Source organism: Phaseolus vulgaris, chromosome 3 (genome assembly GCF_000499845.2).
Source record: "Phaseolus vulgaris cultivar G19833 chromosome 3, P. vulgaris v2.0, whole genome shotgun sequence".
NCBI classification, from domain to species: domain Eukaryota; kingdom Viridiplantae; phylum Streptophyta; class Magnoliopsida; order Fabales; family Fabaceae; genus Phaseolus; species Phaseolus vulgaris.
This window is the reverse complement of record NC_023757.2, coordinates 49889135-49907165: the sequence shown is the minus strand read 5'-3', so window position 1 is coordinate 49907165 and position 18031 is coordinate 49889135. Positions and strand designations below refer to the sequence as shown.

Below are 18031 nucleotides of genomic sequence, written 5' to 3'. Positions count from 1 at the left end.
AACCTCTCCTTTTTTGGACTATGAAGATATACATATTTAATTATTTTTTTTAAAAGTATCTATTATATAAAGATCATGTTTTAAAAGCACTTTCTTGGGTAAAATTAAAATATTATGTTACAATTTATATATGTGTACATATCTTTTGTCTAATGTGTGCATTATATCAAGTATTACATTTATTATATAAGAATCATAGCATTTTATATAGATTTTATTTAAATGATTTTGTTATCTTCTTTTGTGTATGTTTGTTTAATCCAGTTAAAAGAATTAATTATAAATTTCTAGTATTTTTTTTGAATATATTTCTTTATATGCTTACAAGATGATACTTATACTACCTACACTTCATCCTTTAGTCAATATACCTCATATATATACGAGGCATAATTATTCAACTATTAATGGTAAAGCAAGTCTAAATCTAAATAACCAATGATTCATTCAAGTATGATGTAAGATAAATGATAAAATATGTGATATTTTCCATATCTATATTCCATGGCATAATGTATATCATAGTTATAAAATTGAATTTTAACATGATTTCACTTTGTAAAAAGATGTTACATCTTTATATACACTTTTTTTTTCTTCCGAGTCTCTAATTATTGTTTTTTCAGAGGGTCACCAATAGTTGTTTATGAGAAGTAATTTTACAAGAGTTTAATAAACCCATTAAGAATAAAAAAATATTTTCAGAATATTCAATATAATCCATATTAAAAACTGAATTAACTGAATATCTCTATTTATATTTTTTTTTATCAAATTTCACCTATTTAAAAAGTAAGAAATTATATCGATATACACAAGGTTGACCTTTTTTTTTTTGTGTGCTCGAGTTTTTTTTTTACTTTTTTTTTAATAATATTGAATTATTAAATTATAAAAAAAAACACTATATTTATCCGGCATTGATACATAGTTCAGATTCTGAAAAGGTCCGGTGCGCCACGTCACCCCACACGACGAAGTTAAAAATGCAAACATATTAAACCTCTTTGGTTTCGTCTTTCCTTGAAGCGCACACACATGTTCCCCATTTTCATTTCCCTTCACCTCCAAACGACGTCGATTCCTCTTTCTCTCTCAGATAACCCTTCCTAAGAAGAAAACGATACTTCATCTTCGCAATCATCGCACCGCACATGGCGGAACCCACGACGACGGCGCCGTCGCTTTTGTCGCCGACGCAGAGGTACGCTGCCGGCGCATTGTTTGGCCTGGCACTGCACGAGGCTCAACTCAATCAAACCAACCCGTTGCCGTTACCCGTTACGGAGGAATCCGAGCAGCGAACCAGTAGTAGCTCCAGCAGCGACTCGGTCTCCGAGGACCCGGATCTTTGGGTCCACAACAATTCGGGTTTGCTCCGCCCCGTTTTTAAGTACGTGTTAATTCTAATTCAGGGAAAATCCTGATAGTTATTTTGAATCTCTGAATATGAATCCGAATTTGAACAGGTTTCTTGAAATTGATTCCGCTGCGTGGCTTGGACTAGAGGAAACCGCTGGTTCTTCTTCCGCTACGCATCACGTGGGACCGGTACGTTTCACTACTTGTTCGTTCTCATTCGTAAGGAAATTACGCATTAGTGATTCTGTTGATTTCTAAAGAGTTTCAATTAACAGTAGAACTTGTGGTGGAAATCGTTTGTTAGACAGCGTGTAACTGGCATTTTTTTTCATTTTGATATATTGCTAATAGAAAATAATATGCATTTGAATGTTACAGTTCTTGAGGTTACTTTCACAAGAATTGGACGATGGTTCTTCTCAAACGTTAGATCAAGAACTTGCTTTGTCAAGTGCAGTTGATGGTATCACACATGAAATGCAGCAAAACTTGGAGTCTTCCGAGTCTAAAAGGGAGATGCTTCGCGAATATGAGAATCAATGTCGTGAGAAGTTCTCAATTGGTGAGGTTCAGCCTCTTGATGAAAAGGTAGATGATCATTTCGAAGTTCAGAAGGTAATGGATATTGCTCCTATAGTTGACTCTGAAGAGCCACAGCATGGGTCTGTTAGTTGGAAGATTGATGATAGACCAAATGAGGAAGTAATGATGCTGAGTGATCAGAGGAAGGTGACAGTTCTGTATGAACTACTGTCTGCTTGTTTGTCAAATTTAGGTGAAGATATCGGGCAGAGAAGGAAGGGCTATGATGCTCGACATCGTGTGGCTCTGCGGTTGCTCGCAACATGGCTTGATGTCAAGTGGATGAAAATGGTTTGTTTGATGAAATTTTTAGAATGGAACTTTATATGATTGCCTGATTGGTAAATAACTTGTCTTATGTTGGGAATCGTTAGATGAGTGCCTTGGCTTCTGACTTTGTATGCTGGATTGTGGTGAACATTGCCTATATGTTTGCCTTGATTTCTAAGCTACTGGAATTCAAGTTGAATGTGATTGTAAATGTTTGTATGTTATAAAATTGCGTTGTATTGTCAGTTATTTGAATCTCTCATATTCACTGGTCCTGTATCTTTAATGATTAAGACGAGTATTGGTTTTTGTAGGAGGCCATTGAGACCATGGCTGCTTGTTCTGCGATGGCTTTTATTAAGGCACAAGAATCAAAGAAAGAAGAAACTCAACCAAAAGAAAGCAAGTGGGCTAAATTGAAGCGGGGTGGTATAATTGGTGCTGCAGCAATAACTGGTGGAACTTTGTTGGCTATTACTGGTGGTATGCAGACCATGTTATCTTTTGTAACTGTATTATGGAATATAGAATTTCCACATGAATTAGCTTTTTAGAAAATATGTTTGTTTTCATTCAACAGGGTTAGCTGCACCAGCCATTGCAGCAGGTCTAGGTGCTTTGGCTCCAACATTGGGTACTCTGATCCCTGTAATTGGAGCAAGTGGATTTGCTGCAGCCGCTAGTGCTGCAGGAACAGTTGCTGGTTCTGTTGCTGTTGCTGCATCATTTGGAGGTTTATATTTGCCTATAATGTGATTAGATTTCCTAGAATTCGATCATATCCCGTTTCTATGGCATCCTTTCTCTCATTTTTTTTAAAGTTTAGTTTGTAGTTTAAGGCTTTTTGTTGTTGTAATTATCCATTTACATGCTTACACTATCTGCTTAAATAAGATAACTTCCTCTTAGATTGCCATAAATACAAATTTTACATGAGAGTTTGTGTTTACTTTAGATTGTAACTAACTGGAGGAGTGATGCAGGCCCATATAATATCTGATATATCCTGTTTTGTGATGACAGTACATTTGATTTCTTCAAAGTACACAACGCTGGTTCCTTATCTGTTAACAAATAATAATATTATTATTATTGTGATGAAAGTGTCAATGTGTAGGGCAATTGATTCATTGATCTTGCAGTTCTTTATACTTTTTTGTATCAGTCAAATTCCTTTTTTAAACAATGAAATTTTTTATGTATCTCTTTGTTCTACTTCTTCCAGCTGCAGGAGCTGGACTTACTGGAAGCAAAATGGCTAGGAGAGTTGGGGGAGTTGATGAGTTTGAATTCAAGGCTATTGGAGAAAACCATAACCAAGGCGTAGGTTTTTATATCTTTCATGTTCCTGTTTTCTTGTGACTTCACTTGCTTAAATTGAGTTATGAACTATGTTTCTGTAACTATGTTTCTGTGTGCATTTGTATGAACTTTGTCCCACCTTTCTTATATATCAAACAATACATCTGTACCTGGTTATTTTTTTAAATTAGTTTCTTGTTGAACTTCTGCTTGCAGAGGCTAGGGGTTGAGATCTTAGTCTCTGGATTTGTCTTTGAGAAGGAAGATTTTATAAGGCCTTGGGAAGGATGTAATGACAACTTGGAGAGGTACAATAGTGAATATTGCCCTTCAATGGTCAAGGACACCTTAGAAAGCTTGATGTTGATAGAAAATTACACTGTTCTATTGAAATCAGCTTGTATTTTTAGTTTAGTTTATCTTGAAACTGTAGTGTTATTATTCTTATGATTGACAGTGACCATCCTTGCCAACAGAAATGACCTTTCTTGTTATGTTGCCTAAAGTTAGGTATGCGCTGCAGTGGGAGTCCAAGAATCTGATTGCTGTGAGCACTGCAATTCAAGATTGGCTTACTTCAAGTGAGTTTGGGATTTAGGATTCTAATAAAACTGTTATTATTACATAAGTACCTCTTTGAATGATGTTTATATTGCTGTGACTTGCATCAGGACTTGCGATGGAGCTGATGAAACGAGGGGCTATGATGACTGTTTTGAGTTCACTCTTAACTGCTTTGGCTTGGCCAGCTGCATTACTTGCAGCAACCGATTTTATAGACAGTAAATGGACAATTGCTATAAGCAGGTGTATTTTGTTTCCCGATTCTGTCTAGAATACAACATTGCTTGGTAGCGGGGAGAAGAAGCTTCTTCCTGTTTCTTTTGTTACTGAATATCATGAATGCAATTCAATTTGCTAAATGGTTAAAATATCAGGAATTATGATTCTTATTGTTTTGGCTATGTTTGTACTATTTGGACTATTAAAGTTACTGATCCTAGAGTGTTGTTATAAATATATGGATAAGGTGAATTTTTTAAACAACATATCACATTTAATATCAGTGTTCTAATTTTCAGTTCAAGGTTTCAACTGTTTTTGTTGGATTGTGGTATTAGTGAGTTAATCTGTTGAATAACTGGGTCCTGGTATCTGACGGCTGCCTGGGACTAACTTAAATTTCTGAGGAATTTAAAGTTGCCCCTCACTTTTTTCACCACTAAAGATATTAGAAAATTATTATTTGAGGATTGAATTGTTGTTTGATCATCATGTTCAAGTTTAGTTTCATTATGTTTTAACTTGTATTTTTAAAGTGTCAATTTAATTGATCATTAATATGCAAAGCTGAAAGCTGATGTCAAGGTGGTTTTGATTTGGCATGTCAAGGAGTATCTAGTGCTTTTTTTTTCTTGATAAAAGGTTTTGTTAATGTGATGGCTTCACAATCTCAATGAAAAATTTGTCATGATCAGTTTCCTTTCTTTGATTACTTTTGGATCTACATGCTGAGTTAGTCTTGATTTTCAGATCAAACAAAGCTGGTAAGTTGCTTGCTGAAGTATTGTTAAAAGGACTGCAGGGAAATAGGTATTTGACGAATTCCAGAGTTACTTTTACTCCCGCTCCAAGAAAATTGTAGATGGATGTATTCTTATCGATGTTTGAATTTCAGGCCCGTGACACTTATAGGTTACTCACTAGGGGCGAGGGTTATTTTTAAGTGCTTACAGTGTTTGGCTAAAACTGAAAACAGTGGTAGGTATTTCCTCCCTTTCCTTTGTTCATCCTTGATGTGTTTAGATTATTTTACTACACATGAGATCATTTCCTGTTCTTTTATTCATTTATTGATTCTAGTGACGGATGCATATAATGTTACGTCCTTGGTATACTCTAGCCATCTTTATTCATTGAATGAAGTTACCTTGTCACTTTTATTTATTGGCAGCTGAACTAGTAGAAAGAGTTGTACTTCTTGGAGCACCCATCCCAATCAAGGACGAGAACTGGGAAGCAGCTCGAAAGGTTTGTGGGGCATTTAATTTTCTTAGTACAACTTTCTCATCCGTATAATGAGAATAAATCTTTTCTAACATCACGGTATTCTATAGATGGTAGCAGGAAGATTTGTAAATGCTTATTCGAGGAATGACTGGATGCTTGGACTTGCCTTCCGTGCCAGGTATCTTGAGATATAATTGTTAAATGTATGCAAAGTTATGTATTTCAAGTTGGCCGTGATACCTATTAACTTGATAAAAGAAACCAATATCATGAAATTGCATAACTTTTTGTACGTGAGAAGAAGTTTCACACTACATAGCCCATCGTCCAATGTTTTGGTCTGTATGTTTATACCTGAAGTGGAAGTTGGTAAGTATTCATTGATGCCTCTTCAAGTATGTCTTTTTGTGGATTGTCGTCATCTTCACATTAAGGCTCCGTTTGTTTTTGGGAGCGGAAAGGAGAAGATTTATTGTTTGAGAGTAAAACATGAAAAACAAGATATTAAATAAAACACGAAAAAAAAAAGGTTGTCTGCTTAAAACTTTCTGTGGTAAGAAAGAATTGCCACAAAAGTTGCTTTATAGCTTAGGTTAGTTTTTTTATTTATTTTAAACTAAAATTATTATTTTTATTTAAAATAAGATTATAATTCAAATATAAAAATATAATTAAAACTGTAAAAAAATATTTATTATAAAATAACATAATTAATTATTTATAAGTATAAATATAAACAATAATAATAATAATAAATATATTTAAATAAAAAAATATATTTATATAATAATTATATTAATTATAAAAGATAAAGATAAAAATAATAAAGTTATTTAATTTATAAATAAATCAATCCAATTAATTTTTTTAATAATTTTTAAATATAAAAGTAAATTTGTAAATTTATAATTTTATCAATTAGAAAAATATAATTTCAATCAGATGCATCCCATCACTCACAAATTTTCATAAACTTTTTCTACACTTTCTATTTTATTTACCTTAATCCAAACAATCTCATTTTCTTCACACATTTCCTTCGAATCATCTCAAATCTACTCCCTCAAACCCACTTCCTAATCCAAACAAGGCATAAACCTTTTTGTGTGTGGTAGTAGACTCATTGCCTATGATGTAGTGATATGCTTATTTTGAACATAAGAGGATATGGTGCGAGATAAATATATATTTAAAAATGTGTAAAAATTCTTAAAACATAATAAATATATAATTGTAATTGTGCGGATCCAAATTAAAATTATATTTGTTAGATTGTCTAAATAAAAAATTATAAATTATTTTTAGTTGTATGGAATAGATATTTCATTGATAACTATGACTTAAGTATCATATAGGAAATGAATAGGTGACACAACTTGAACAATAGGTGCATATGGGACAATTGCTTTTGGAGATGAGGTGTTACTTTCAGCCATATCACGAGAAATTTTCTACTTATTATGTGTAGCTGACCTGTGTAGTTCGCAGTGTTAGTGATTATTTGCCATTCTTTTAGGAACATGTAAAACAATTTAATTTAGAAGAATTGATTTTAATAGACACAAATAAAAAATAATTATTTAGCATTATATTTTTTTAAATTTGAGCAGTCTACTTACGAAAGGATTAGCTGGAATCCAACCTGTCGATATTCCTGGGATCCAAAATGTAAGATGCTTCTTCATCCTCTTTGCTGACATACAGAACTAGTTTTCTAAGTTGCATTCATAAGTTATGAATATTTATGTTTTAAGAGAATGTGCGTCTGTTCTTGGTTTGCAGGTGGATGTGACAGATCACATTGAAGGCCATTCGTCTTATCTGTGGGCTACCCCAAGGATCTTAGACCAACTTCAATTGGATACATATTATCCTGTATATAACAACATTTCTTGCATACAGTGAACCTTTCATGAGGGTGCTTTTCTTGCATACACTTAAAAGTTTGACATTATTCAGAAGTTATGCATGAAATTTATTTCTGTATTAGCATTACTATAAGGATGTATTACTTTTTTTAGTTTCAAATGTAAAAAGTTCTATTTATGTTACTTTTTTTTATAAAGAAATTGGGTATATTTTAACTTGGATGTTGGTTTCTTGCCATTTAATCTTATTCTTCATCGCATTCTGGACCTAATAATATTACCTGTTTGTTACTATAGAAAACAGCACGAAGTGCATGGGTCTCAAAACAAATTTCAATTAAAATTAAAAGGTGCAAAATAGGATTTAATAATGGATAACAAAAGCAACCCATTAGGATTGGCTTAACAGAGTTTAAAAAGTTTGTATAGTAGTAAACTTAAATTTTGTTGTCATTATTATACAATAAAATAATGAAAAACAACAGCTTTCTGTAGTTTTCTGAAAGGTGTTTCTGATAGCAGCTTCCCTAAATAAAATTCCCTAATGATAAAAGTCCCTTGTATTATTTTTTATATACAGCTACGACGTAAGGTTTTATAGACAAATCAAAATTAAGGTATAAAATTAACTGATAACGTGGTTCATTTTATTTTTGGTGCATGTGCAATTAACTAGAGTATTAAAGATTAAGAAAATGATCTTAAAATCAATACATTAAACTCTAAATATGAAATTTCAACCAAATTTTTATTTTTGAGAAACCGATAAATCAAAATCCGTATTAGAAAATAAGTTGAAATTGTGATTGTCGTAACGCGTTCAGTGTCTGCAGTTGAAGAAAGGGAAAGGGATGGTGTGGTGAACCCCCAAGAGATTCGTTCCGTTTTTTGCTTGCCTTTGATAGTAGCAAAGCAACTCCTTTTGTTGACGAGCACCATTAGTATTCGTGTCTTCGATTTGATGACTCATCACTGCAACAACACTGATTAACGAGGTGGAGCAGCTTCTCTCTCATTCTCCTCCTCCCATTGGTCATTGCTTGAGGTAACCGTCCATTTCACACTTCCCCAGGCCGATCAATCTTTACCTTTTCCTTTTCTTTTAACATTCTTTCACACCCTTTCATTCCCATTACTGAAAAAACAAGGATTAAAGAGAGAGAAATAAGAAACGTGATTTTTTTACAAACTTATGTGCTCTCTTCGTGCGATATAAATCTGTGCTTTGTTCGATTTGTAGATTACTTGCTGCGAAGGCTGAAAATTGTTGTGCGACTTTTGGGGTTTGTTCGTGGAATCAGAAATGGCCGCGGTTCGTAAGCGGGTATGGCAGTTATCTGGGATCGGAGCTTTTGGGGGTTTCAAATCCCAAGTCTCGTCGTCGTCGTCGTTCGAAAGAGCAATATTCCATCCATTTCCTGTTTCGGGGACAAGACATTTTTCTCAATTGGTGAAATCTAACGGAAAACACTTGTTTCTCGTTGACACCTTAGCCCTTGTAATAATTTACATTTTCCCTCTCATTTGTTTCCCTTGTTTGGAATTCACTTTTATTTGCAATTCCGAACAAGGGTTAGTGAATTGCCATGTTGCAAATTGTTTGCTTCAATTTATTGGCTTGATTTGTTTGCTTAATTTTTTTATTTTTTTTTGGCGTATAGGTTAGAAGACTAGAGGGGGAAGGAGTACCCTCGAAACAAGCTGAGGCAATAACCGCTGCCATAACCGAAGTTTTGAATGACAGTCTCGAAAATGTGTCTCAGTCGTTAGTATCTAAAGGAGAAATGCAGAAAGTAAGACCCCTTAGTGCCAACTATAATCCTTGTTTTGTGGATTTAAAATCCGCCTTCACATTGTCCCTTGTCAGTTTTATAAATTTCATAACGGTACAATTGGTACTAATATAAGCTGTTTCGGTCAATTTTCTTTTGAAGACTGAGATGATGCAAGAATCCAATCTGTCCAAGTTTAAAGCAGAGGTGCAGAGCTTACAGGTATTTCTTAAATATGTTGATGTTTTGTAAACTTTGAGGGTTATGATTTTGGTGCATGTGGTCTTATGCCCTGGTTCTACCGGTAGTTAAGGTGGTAGGGTTGAAGAATGTATTTGGTATAGTGCTTATATTCATTGCCAGCATCCTGTTTTACTGCCATAAATTTGACTTCCGTGGATTATAATAACTCCGGATGAAAAGTACCTTTTACATTTACTTACTGATAAAACGTTGAGCCTGGATCCTCCAAAATGTCTTGGTGAATATGTGCATCCTGCTTCTCCATTATTAGGAATGAGAAGTGGCCATTGTTGTCTTTGTTCTAATGCAGCAATAAAACATGCGTATGGCATTGTTTGATCATGTTCTCTGAAGCTGAAAGTAATTAGAATGAAGATATAAGATTAAGTTGCTCACGTACTTTCTTCACTATGCTTCTCTCTTGAGGCCGACACTTCACTTTCTTTTCTTTTCTTCTTCTTTCCTCAATTTTTCTTTGTAGATGATCTTCTCAGTTGCGTCTAGCATCCATAGCATAATGTACTTTCTTAGTCCCTCTTTTAATTGGTGTGGTCATGATCAATGAGTTGTTGGATTTCTAGAAGCACTTCAATTTTGGGATTTAATAGAAACTTATGATCTGGTAGTATGTTGTCACATTTCATGATGATGTTATATTTATTTTAGTTATTAACTTTGCTGCATAAGATAGTCAATGACATGTTCAAACCTCTGTGGGGAAGCTTGCTAACATACGGTGTTTGTTGAATACTGTTATAAAATGCTAAGGATGAAAGTAAGCACAAATTTTAATTTAGAAACAGAAAAGAAAGATGATATACTAAGTATCTATTGTTTATTAAATGGTTATTTATGATATTTAGATGTCCGTTTTGTAGTGTTTTTTGGTTAAGATAAACTTGTTAAATCCTTTTGTCCGGTTAACCTATATATTTGAAAATCTTTAAATTAAATGGGCTCTATGTTTTCTTGAAATTATTCATGTGTTTCTCGCAGTGGTAGGAAGCAAGGTTATCGAACTTGAGAGTATATTTAAACTGGTAAAGATTCTAAAGACTTGACTTATATGGTTGAAAGATAATATAAAAATTCTATTAATGACACAATGCAATGATTCAAAATTTCAATTCCATAATAAAGCGAAGTACCGACTCACAGTAGTATGTGATAGTAATTATTACTACATAATATCAAACTACATAAATAATCACATAATCTATAGATTCATAAAAACATAAGTTCTTTAAGTAAAAACATTTGAAAAGAGTTAATTTCTTCAAATCATTTGAGCCCTTAGAAAATGTTATATTTATGTTGGCTTAAAAAACAATGCTTGAGCTGTATAGAACAGTCACTTTGGAGTCAATATCGTGCAAAAATTCATTTGATTTTGAAATAATAGACTTGTTTCTTGATTAAAGTATTTGAGTTTTTATATGGATTTATCCAAATTAGTTTGATGGCGATTTAATTCATTTTTCTACTTTGAATCATAAATTTGTAAGAGTTTGAGTTCACATGAGAATTTGACAACAATGATAGGATAACGATTGTCATCCTCCTCCAGGTTTATCTCATTTAATAATGGGAAAACAAAACATAAGATTAATTTCTAAAATGTTTGGTTGAGAAAATATCATCTTTTTAGTTTTTTGTTCTTTGTTTTCACTTTAATTACAAAATATCTATGTTATTTTAATTTTGTTTCTTGTTTCCAAATATTTGTGTAGAGGATAGGAAACAATGAAAACATTATTTACTAATTGGAAATGTGGCATTTTTGTGATTGAAAGTGAAAACGAAAAACCTTATGGCACTTGTTTTTTTTTTCCAAATGGAAAGGTCGAACTCATGCCCCGTAAATTCGTGGTACTTATATGTTTTTTAGGGGAGTAATTCAAATGGTTGGATCATAATTCATGTGCTGGCAAATTACATGCTAAGCATTTATGATTGTTTCTGTTGCATTTTGTTGAAACATTTATGCTGGGAGTGCATTCATTTTATATTAGGAAGTTAGGAACCGTTTTTCTTTGTCTTTATTTCACATTTCTTCATCCTTGTAATCTTATTTACCTCAAAATGAATGTTATACTGATGCTGATGATGTTGGTTTTGTTTGACGATGTTGTAATGTGCTGAAAAACTTGTAATTCAGGGACACCATTTCTCTCTCTTACAACATGAGACTGAGAAGCTTAGGAATGATATAGAGAAGATGCGTAATCAGTTGACGTATGTTTTTATCAATTTTAGCAACTGGCCTTGATCAAACTATAGTCGTCTTTTGTTTTGTTACGATTTTATGGTAAAATAACATGATTTGCGATGCAGATATGAGATTGATAAAGTCACTGCTGGGCAGCGATTAGATTTGAACCTTGAAAGGGGGTAAGAGTTGAGAATAAACTGTTGATTGTCATAGATTACAGAACTTTTGTTAGACTGAAATTCCCATTTTCATCTGTTAGTGCTGATGAGTCGCTAAAAATGCAGGAGAATAAGGGATGAATTGTCTAATCAGAATGCTGAAACTAACAACTTGACAAACAAACTTGACAGAGTAAGCAATTATGTGACATTTAGAAGTTGCCAATTTAGTAATTTACATTCTGAAACCCTTTGCTCTTATTCATATGCAGGAGATCCATTCTTTAAGAGCACAGCTGGAAGCAGCCAAATATGATGTCATAAAATACTGCATAGGAACACTGGTTTCGATCTCTGCTGTTGGTCTTGCTGTGTTACGTATTTTGATGTAAATTGATTGTATTCCAATTAGCTTAAAAAATGAGGTGGAAAAGAATCTAGGGTACCTAGCTGCTTTGAAGATCTGTCTTCTCTCAGAGAAACAATTGCATTACAATACTAGTTCAACCTTTTCTTTTTCCTTTATTTTGCTTTGGTCCGTACACTAGTGGAGCAGAAAGGAAGAAGCTCCAAGTAGGCACGAATTGGGCCTGTTTTTTAAGCCCCATTCCATATTCTTTCTGTTTATTTATTTGCCATATGGTATGAATACAAACACAAGCATCTTGGATATTATAATGCGTAAGCGGAAGAATTTAAATGCATATTTTTATAGCATCTTCAAAGTTGTTTGTGAATAAAAATATTATTTTATTATTCTAGGTTCCACGTATTTAGATTACTTAAATTGAACTTAAATGTATAAAACTTAGATTGAAATAATGTTCAATTCATAAATAACTCTTGTAAGGAGATGCTCTAATTTGCTTTTGAATTTCACGACATTGTTGTACAATCGACTTTCAGTCATAGTTGTATTATATATATACATAATGCTATAAGCACAATGTGTTTTCACTTAACACGAAGGAAGAAAAAGGGAAAAATATTATCAGATAGTGGTAAATTGCTCATACCTGTCAATAGAATTAACTTTAACTTTGAGTTTTAAACCATTGATTTAAGGATTTCGATTGTTCAATTATATTAAATTGGTATTAATAAAAAAAAATCTTAACTTATGTGGTGATGGTAAATATTTTCAGTAGATCTAGATATGGAAGGTTTTCTGTGTTATTAGATTCTATGGTAAACGTTTCTACACACCATCTTTGTGTTGTTTGAAAAAAAGGTGATTTGTATTGTTTTTTCTTTCATTTTCCTTTTACTTTATTTTCCAGTTCTCACTTATTTTTACTTGTAAATTTATTTAATAAAAGTTCTTGAAAAATAAATTTAGATGTAAAATATCTTTTACGTTCAAGTACAAATAATTGATACCAAAAGTAAATACTTCAACTTTTACCGTAAATATGTATTAAAAAACAAATTCGATGGATTAGCATAATAATTAAACACTAACTATTCACACGGATGATTTATTTGATAGAAATATTATATTTAATTTCTGCCAAATATAAAAATAGAAAACTATCAATAAACATAATATATCACCAATGAGACTAATTTATAACATGATAGAAAAAAAAAACTAACAGTGATATTATGAAGGGACTTTCAAGCAGATTCACTGTGTATTAAAAATTATATAAAATGTATTTTAATATTTAATTTAAAGTTTGAAATTTTCTATCTTTCTAAATATACTGTTTTTATTAAGAAATAAATAGGGTATTTTAATATTATGTGCAAGTTTGTATTACAAATTTTAGTTATTAAAAGAGTTAAAATACTAAAAAAAAATGAGATGGATGGAGACATGGTAACGGTGTTATGACTGCCTTTAATATTAGATCATTAACTTAGTGGCTAAGGTTCAAATTTTGGAAGGCTCAAGCATTTTTAATACATTAGAGTTCAAATTACTATTGATTTAAATAATTGAATAATATGTTGTCTTATTATACATTTTCAAAAATAATACAACGTATTACTCATATAATATTACTGATAATGTTTAATTTTATGTTCAAATTATATGTTCAATTTTTATATTATATTTAGGCATTTTCCACTTTATTAAACATATTGTATTATTAATTTGTCGCATATTTATTAGCATGAATGAAATTAAATACATTATTCTTTCTCTTACATACTCATAATATAATTTGTTGTTGAAATAATAGATACTATAATAATATTTAAAAAATTAGTTTCGATCCGGTTCAATTTTGATTGATTAAGTATCAAAGTTTAATTTTAAAAAAATCCAAATCAATAAAAAATTCAATTTTAACGGATAACATTTTTTGGATTGATTATTAATTTTTTTATCAGTTCAGGTATAAACACTCTTACTTTTAGAACTTGTGTTTAAAACAATTTATAATGAAAAAATAATATAAATTATTTTACAATATTATTTGGTCATAAACTATCACATATGTTAAATTTGTTAACTTTTATATATATATATATATATATATATATATATCTTAACATTAAGTTCTATTTGAGATACGGTATAATCCTTTTAACGTTGGTGTTCTATATCTTTTAAACTCATTTCTAATTAATTGTTATAACAGAAAAGTTATATTGATAACTCCTTTAATATATTAATTTTAAACTTACGATTTTATTTTATTTGTATATTTAGTGTTCTTGTAATCTTTGTCTTATAAAATCCTAATTTGTTTTTCCAGACTTTTGCACGATAATTTCCTTTTGTTCCGGTTTTTCAAGATGGTAAAAAGAGGTTTTCTTTAAACTTATTTATAGAAAAATTTAGTTTAAATAATTTAACAATAGTGTGATTAATCATAGTATAAGTATTTATATATTATTTATTATTTCTCACGACGTGGTTTTATTTAAATAAAGTAACATTAATGTGAGTGGATCTCTCAAAAAAACTTAGAGAAAAAGTAGATGAAAAATATTTTAGAGATAATAACTTTTTGAAATGAATTGAATAGTAATTTTAATGCGAAATATGTAGTTGAAATCCAGAAAAGTAGGGCCATTAGAAGCCGTTATTCTTACATTTGGGGTATTTTTTTTCTTCTTTGCATAACCAAACATTAGAGAGGACATAACACACGTTTCGACGGAATCGCCACGAGTCGACTCGCCCTGGGCGCGGTGAGTCCGAACACGTCACTCGTGTCCAACTCACTGGGTTTCAACCCATCGGGTAACTCCCACGTGAAGCAGTGAAGCAAGTGCGCCACGGCCACTTCCAGCGCGTAAAGACCCAGTTGCATTCCGGGGCAGGATCTCCGACCCGACCCGAACGGAATGAACTCGAAGTTGCTCCCTTTGAAATCGGGCACGCTAGACTTCAAAAAACGCGACGGCTTGAACGCTTCCGGCTCCTCCCACGAGTCCCCGTCCCTTCCTATGGCCCACGCGTTTATCATCAGCCGCGACCCCTTCGGCACGTGGTACCCACACACCACCGCGTCCTCCGCCGCCTCGTGGAGGAGAAGAGGAATCGGCGGGTGCAACCGCAGCGTCTCCTTCAGAACACATTTCAGAAAGACGAGCTTTTCAATGTCTGATTCCTCCACGCGCCGGTCCAGACCCGCCACGTCAGCGAGTTCTTGCTGCACGCGCCGCAGGTCTTCTGGGCTTCTCATTAGCTCCGTCATCGTCCATTCAATTGCTGATGCCACCGTTTCGGTCCCTCCGAACATGACATCCTGCATGTGCAATTGTTATCAGTTATTTGTTTGGGTTTGGAAAAGTTTATTTTGAAACCAAATAGTAAAACACACATTTAATAAATAATTATAATAATATTCTAAATTAAAAACTAAAATAAATATAATTAAAATAATAATTTATTAGTTTGTAGAGTGTATGTGTTTTATGTTTTTGATTTTTATGGTTGAAAACTTGAAAGTGAAATAGTAACGAACTTCTATGCTTTCGCCTTATTCTTTTGAAAATTATGCATGCACACTCTCATGCTAACGTGATATCAATTCTTCCTAAAATCCAACTCCTTACATGCATAATAATTACCATTTTTAGCATTAACTTTTTTGTTTTGTTTTAATGAATAAGAGAATATGTAAAAAGAAAAAGAAAAAATTATTGTTTTAAATTACTCAAAACCAAACCTTTTCGACTGTTTAATCTAGTGTGACACCCTAAAATAACATTAAATTTTATTGATTTTTTTTATTATAGACAGAAAGTTAAAATTAGGAACAGTAAACACTTGGTGGTCCCTAATTATCAGTAAAGTACAATAATATGTACAAAAATCTTATTAAATAGTTATTTTTTATCATAAAAAAACTGTATGTGGGTACAAGGCAGCCTTTGCTAAAAAAAATATAAAATTTCAAAACTATGAAATAGAAAATGGATATTTTTCATATTTAATTTAGGATGATGATAGATTGACACCATTAAATAAAAAACATACACGACACTCTAAATAATAATATTTTAATAATATTTGTGTTATTTTTAAACTTAAAATTTTAATATATATTATTATATTATTAAATCGGTGTGCCAAGTATATGTTATTTTTTTGGAAGAGTATCAACAAAACTTTTTCCTTTAGTTTATTATTTAAAAAACTATATTTCCAGAAAAGATTTTTTTAAGATTTTTCTTAACTTAATTTTTCGCTAATTTTTTTTTTACAAAAAGAAAAGACTTAATATTTTACCATCGTTTTTGTATCATATAGTTAAATATGACAAATAATTAAAAGTAACAAGATTTAAAAAGTATTTTCAAAAAAACATTTTAATCATTAATAAATCATGATTTATAGAAAAAACATTCTGTACTACTAAATACAGAATTTAAAAGTTGACGAATATCCACTCCATTGAAAAATAAAATATTTTCGTGGGTAAAAAATGAAATATTAGAAAAAGAGTTTTAAAAACTTTTCTATATATATTTCTCTTATATAGAAATATAAGAGATGATTTAAAAGGGCATAGAAGTACAATACCATTATTATGGCTTTGATGTTGTCTTTGGTGAGTGTGATGGAGGTGTGTAGGTCGTTTGATTCTTCATTCAATTTGGGATTTTCACTGTAAAAGTTCAGCAACTCATCAACCATGTCACTTTCATCCTCACAACTCTTCCCACTCCTCTTCTTCTCCACATGCTCCTCAATTATCTTATCAATGAAGCTATCCAAGGCGGCGCGTGCCTGCACCAGTCTCAAGTTGAGGCCCTGAGGATCAATCCACCCGATACAAGGCACAAAGTCCGCAATATTGAAGGCCCCAAACAACACTGAAAACTCCTGAATAATTGAAATGAACTTCTCCTGTCCTTGTTGGGAACTGGACCCGAAAGCGGCGCGGTAGGTGATGTTTTTCGTGAGGTTAAACACCAGTTCCCCCACGTTAACGGGGTTGCCCACGTTCGCCGCGACGGCGCGGACGACGGTGTCGACTTCGTCTCTGACGGAGTTCCAGGACTCTGCGCGCTTGCGGCTGAAGAGTTTGATGACACAGATTTTGCGCATCTGTCGCCAGAAGGGTCCGTAGTGAGCGAAAGCCATGTCGGCGCGGTCGTAGGTTAGGTGCCTGATGGCTGCGGTGGCAGGGCGGTTGGAGAATATGTTGTCTTGGGCTTGGAGCACTTCACGCGCCGCTTCCGCATTTGAAATGGCGACCGTGTGGAGGAAGCCGATGCGGAGGTGCAAAACGCCGCCGTATTTCTTGGCGAGTTTGGCCAAGCCTCTGTGTGTGAGCTGATCCATGATGTTGATGTTGCCTATGATCGGAAGGCCTTTTGGCCCCGGTGGATACGGCGCCGTTTTTGTGCGAATTGGAGACAGTAAAACCCACAGCACCAACGTGAACGGGATTATTAACAATGGTAGGAGTAAATCCATGGCTGTGCTCTGCTGCTTATGATCGGAATGAAAGAAGTTTGAAGAGTTTGTGAAACCCGTGTTTGTTTCTACGTAGGCCACATACTCTCTTTTATAAGCGGAGATTAAAAGTTATTTATTTCTCTAATTCTAATTTAATGTAGATTATCAAGTATCATTATTAGTTATTTATAATATATATGAGACTTAGACTTAAAGTTAGACAGAGACTAATGACCTAAGGAGATCTAATCATCTCACTGCCATGTGTTACTTTATTATTTTTCGTATTTTATAAATATAATTATTTTTAGTACATGGATAGGTGTATGTATTATAAAGGGTGTTTGATTATTTATTTATTTTAATCATTATATATTCCACCT

General features: G+C 32.7%; 3 protein-coding genes across 3 annotated transcripts; 2 read left to right on the top strand and 1 right to left on the bottom strand.

The window, feature by feature from the left end:
- Positions 1-935: 935 nt before the first annotated feature.
- On the top strand, positions 936-7616 carry LOC137808438 (uncharacterized). The gene is made up of 15 exons (XM_068609545.1): positions 936-1393; positions 1470-1551; positions 1741-2235; positions 2529-2697; positions 2795-2947; positions 3440-3537; positions 3733-3824; positions 4027-4097; positions 4188-4323; positions 5050-5109; positions 5195-5277; positions 5471-5547; positions 5634-5704; positions 7137-7194; positions 7309-7616. The coding sequence occupies exons 1-15, from the start codon at positions 1155-1157 to the stop codon at positions 7429-7431; spliced, it is 2007 nt and encodes a 668-aa protein (XP_068465646.1). The 5' UTR covers positions 936-1154; the 3' UTR covers positions 7432-7616.
- A 534-nt stretch (positions 7617-8150) lies between these two features.
- Positions 8151-12504, top strand: LOC137808439 (protein FMP32, mitochondrial-like). The gene is made up of 8 exons (XM_068609546.1): positions 8151-8439; positions 8635-8892; positions 9056-9187; positions 9329-9388; positions 11568-11644; positions 11744-11800; positions 11906-11972; positions 12052-12504. Exons 2-8 carry the CDS (start codon positions 8698-8700, stop codon positions 12169-12171), a joined length of 708 nt encoding a protein of 235 aa, XP_068465647.1. The 5' UTR covers positions 8151-8439; positions 8635-8697; the 3' UTR covers positions 12172-12504.
- A 2219-nt stretch (positions 12505-14723) lies between these two features.
- Positions 14724-17786, bottom strand: LOC137808437 (cytochrome P450 84A1-like). The gene is made up of 2 exons (XM_068609544.1): positions 16767-17786; positions 14724-15486 (listed from the first exon to the last, which is right to left on the bottom strand). The coding sequence occupies exons 1-2, from the start codon at positions 17664-17666 to the stop codon at positions 14866-14868; spliced, it is 1521 nt and encodes a 506-aa protein (XP_068465645.1). The 5' UTR covers positions 17667-17786; the 3' UTR covers positions 14724-14865.
- Positions 17787-18031: the final 245 nt, after the last annotated feature.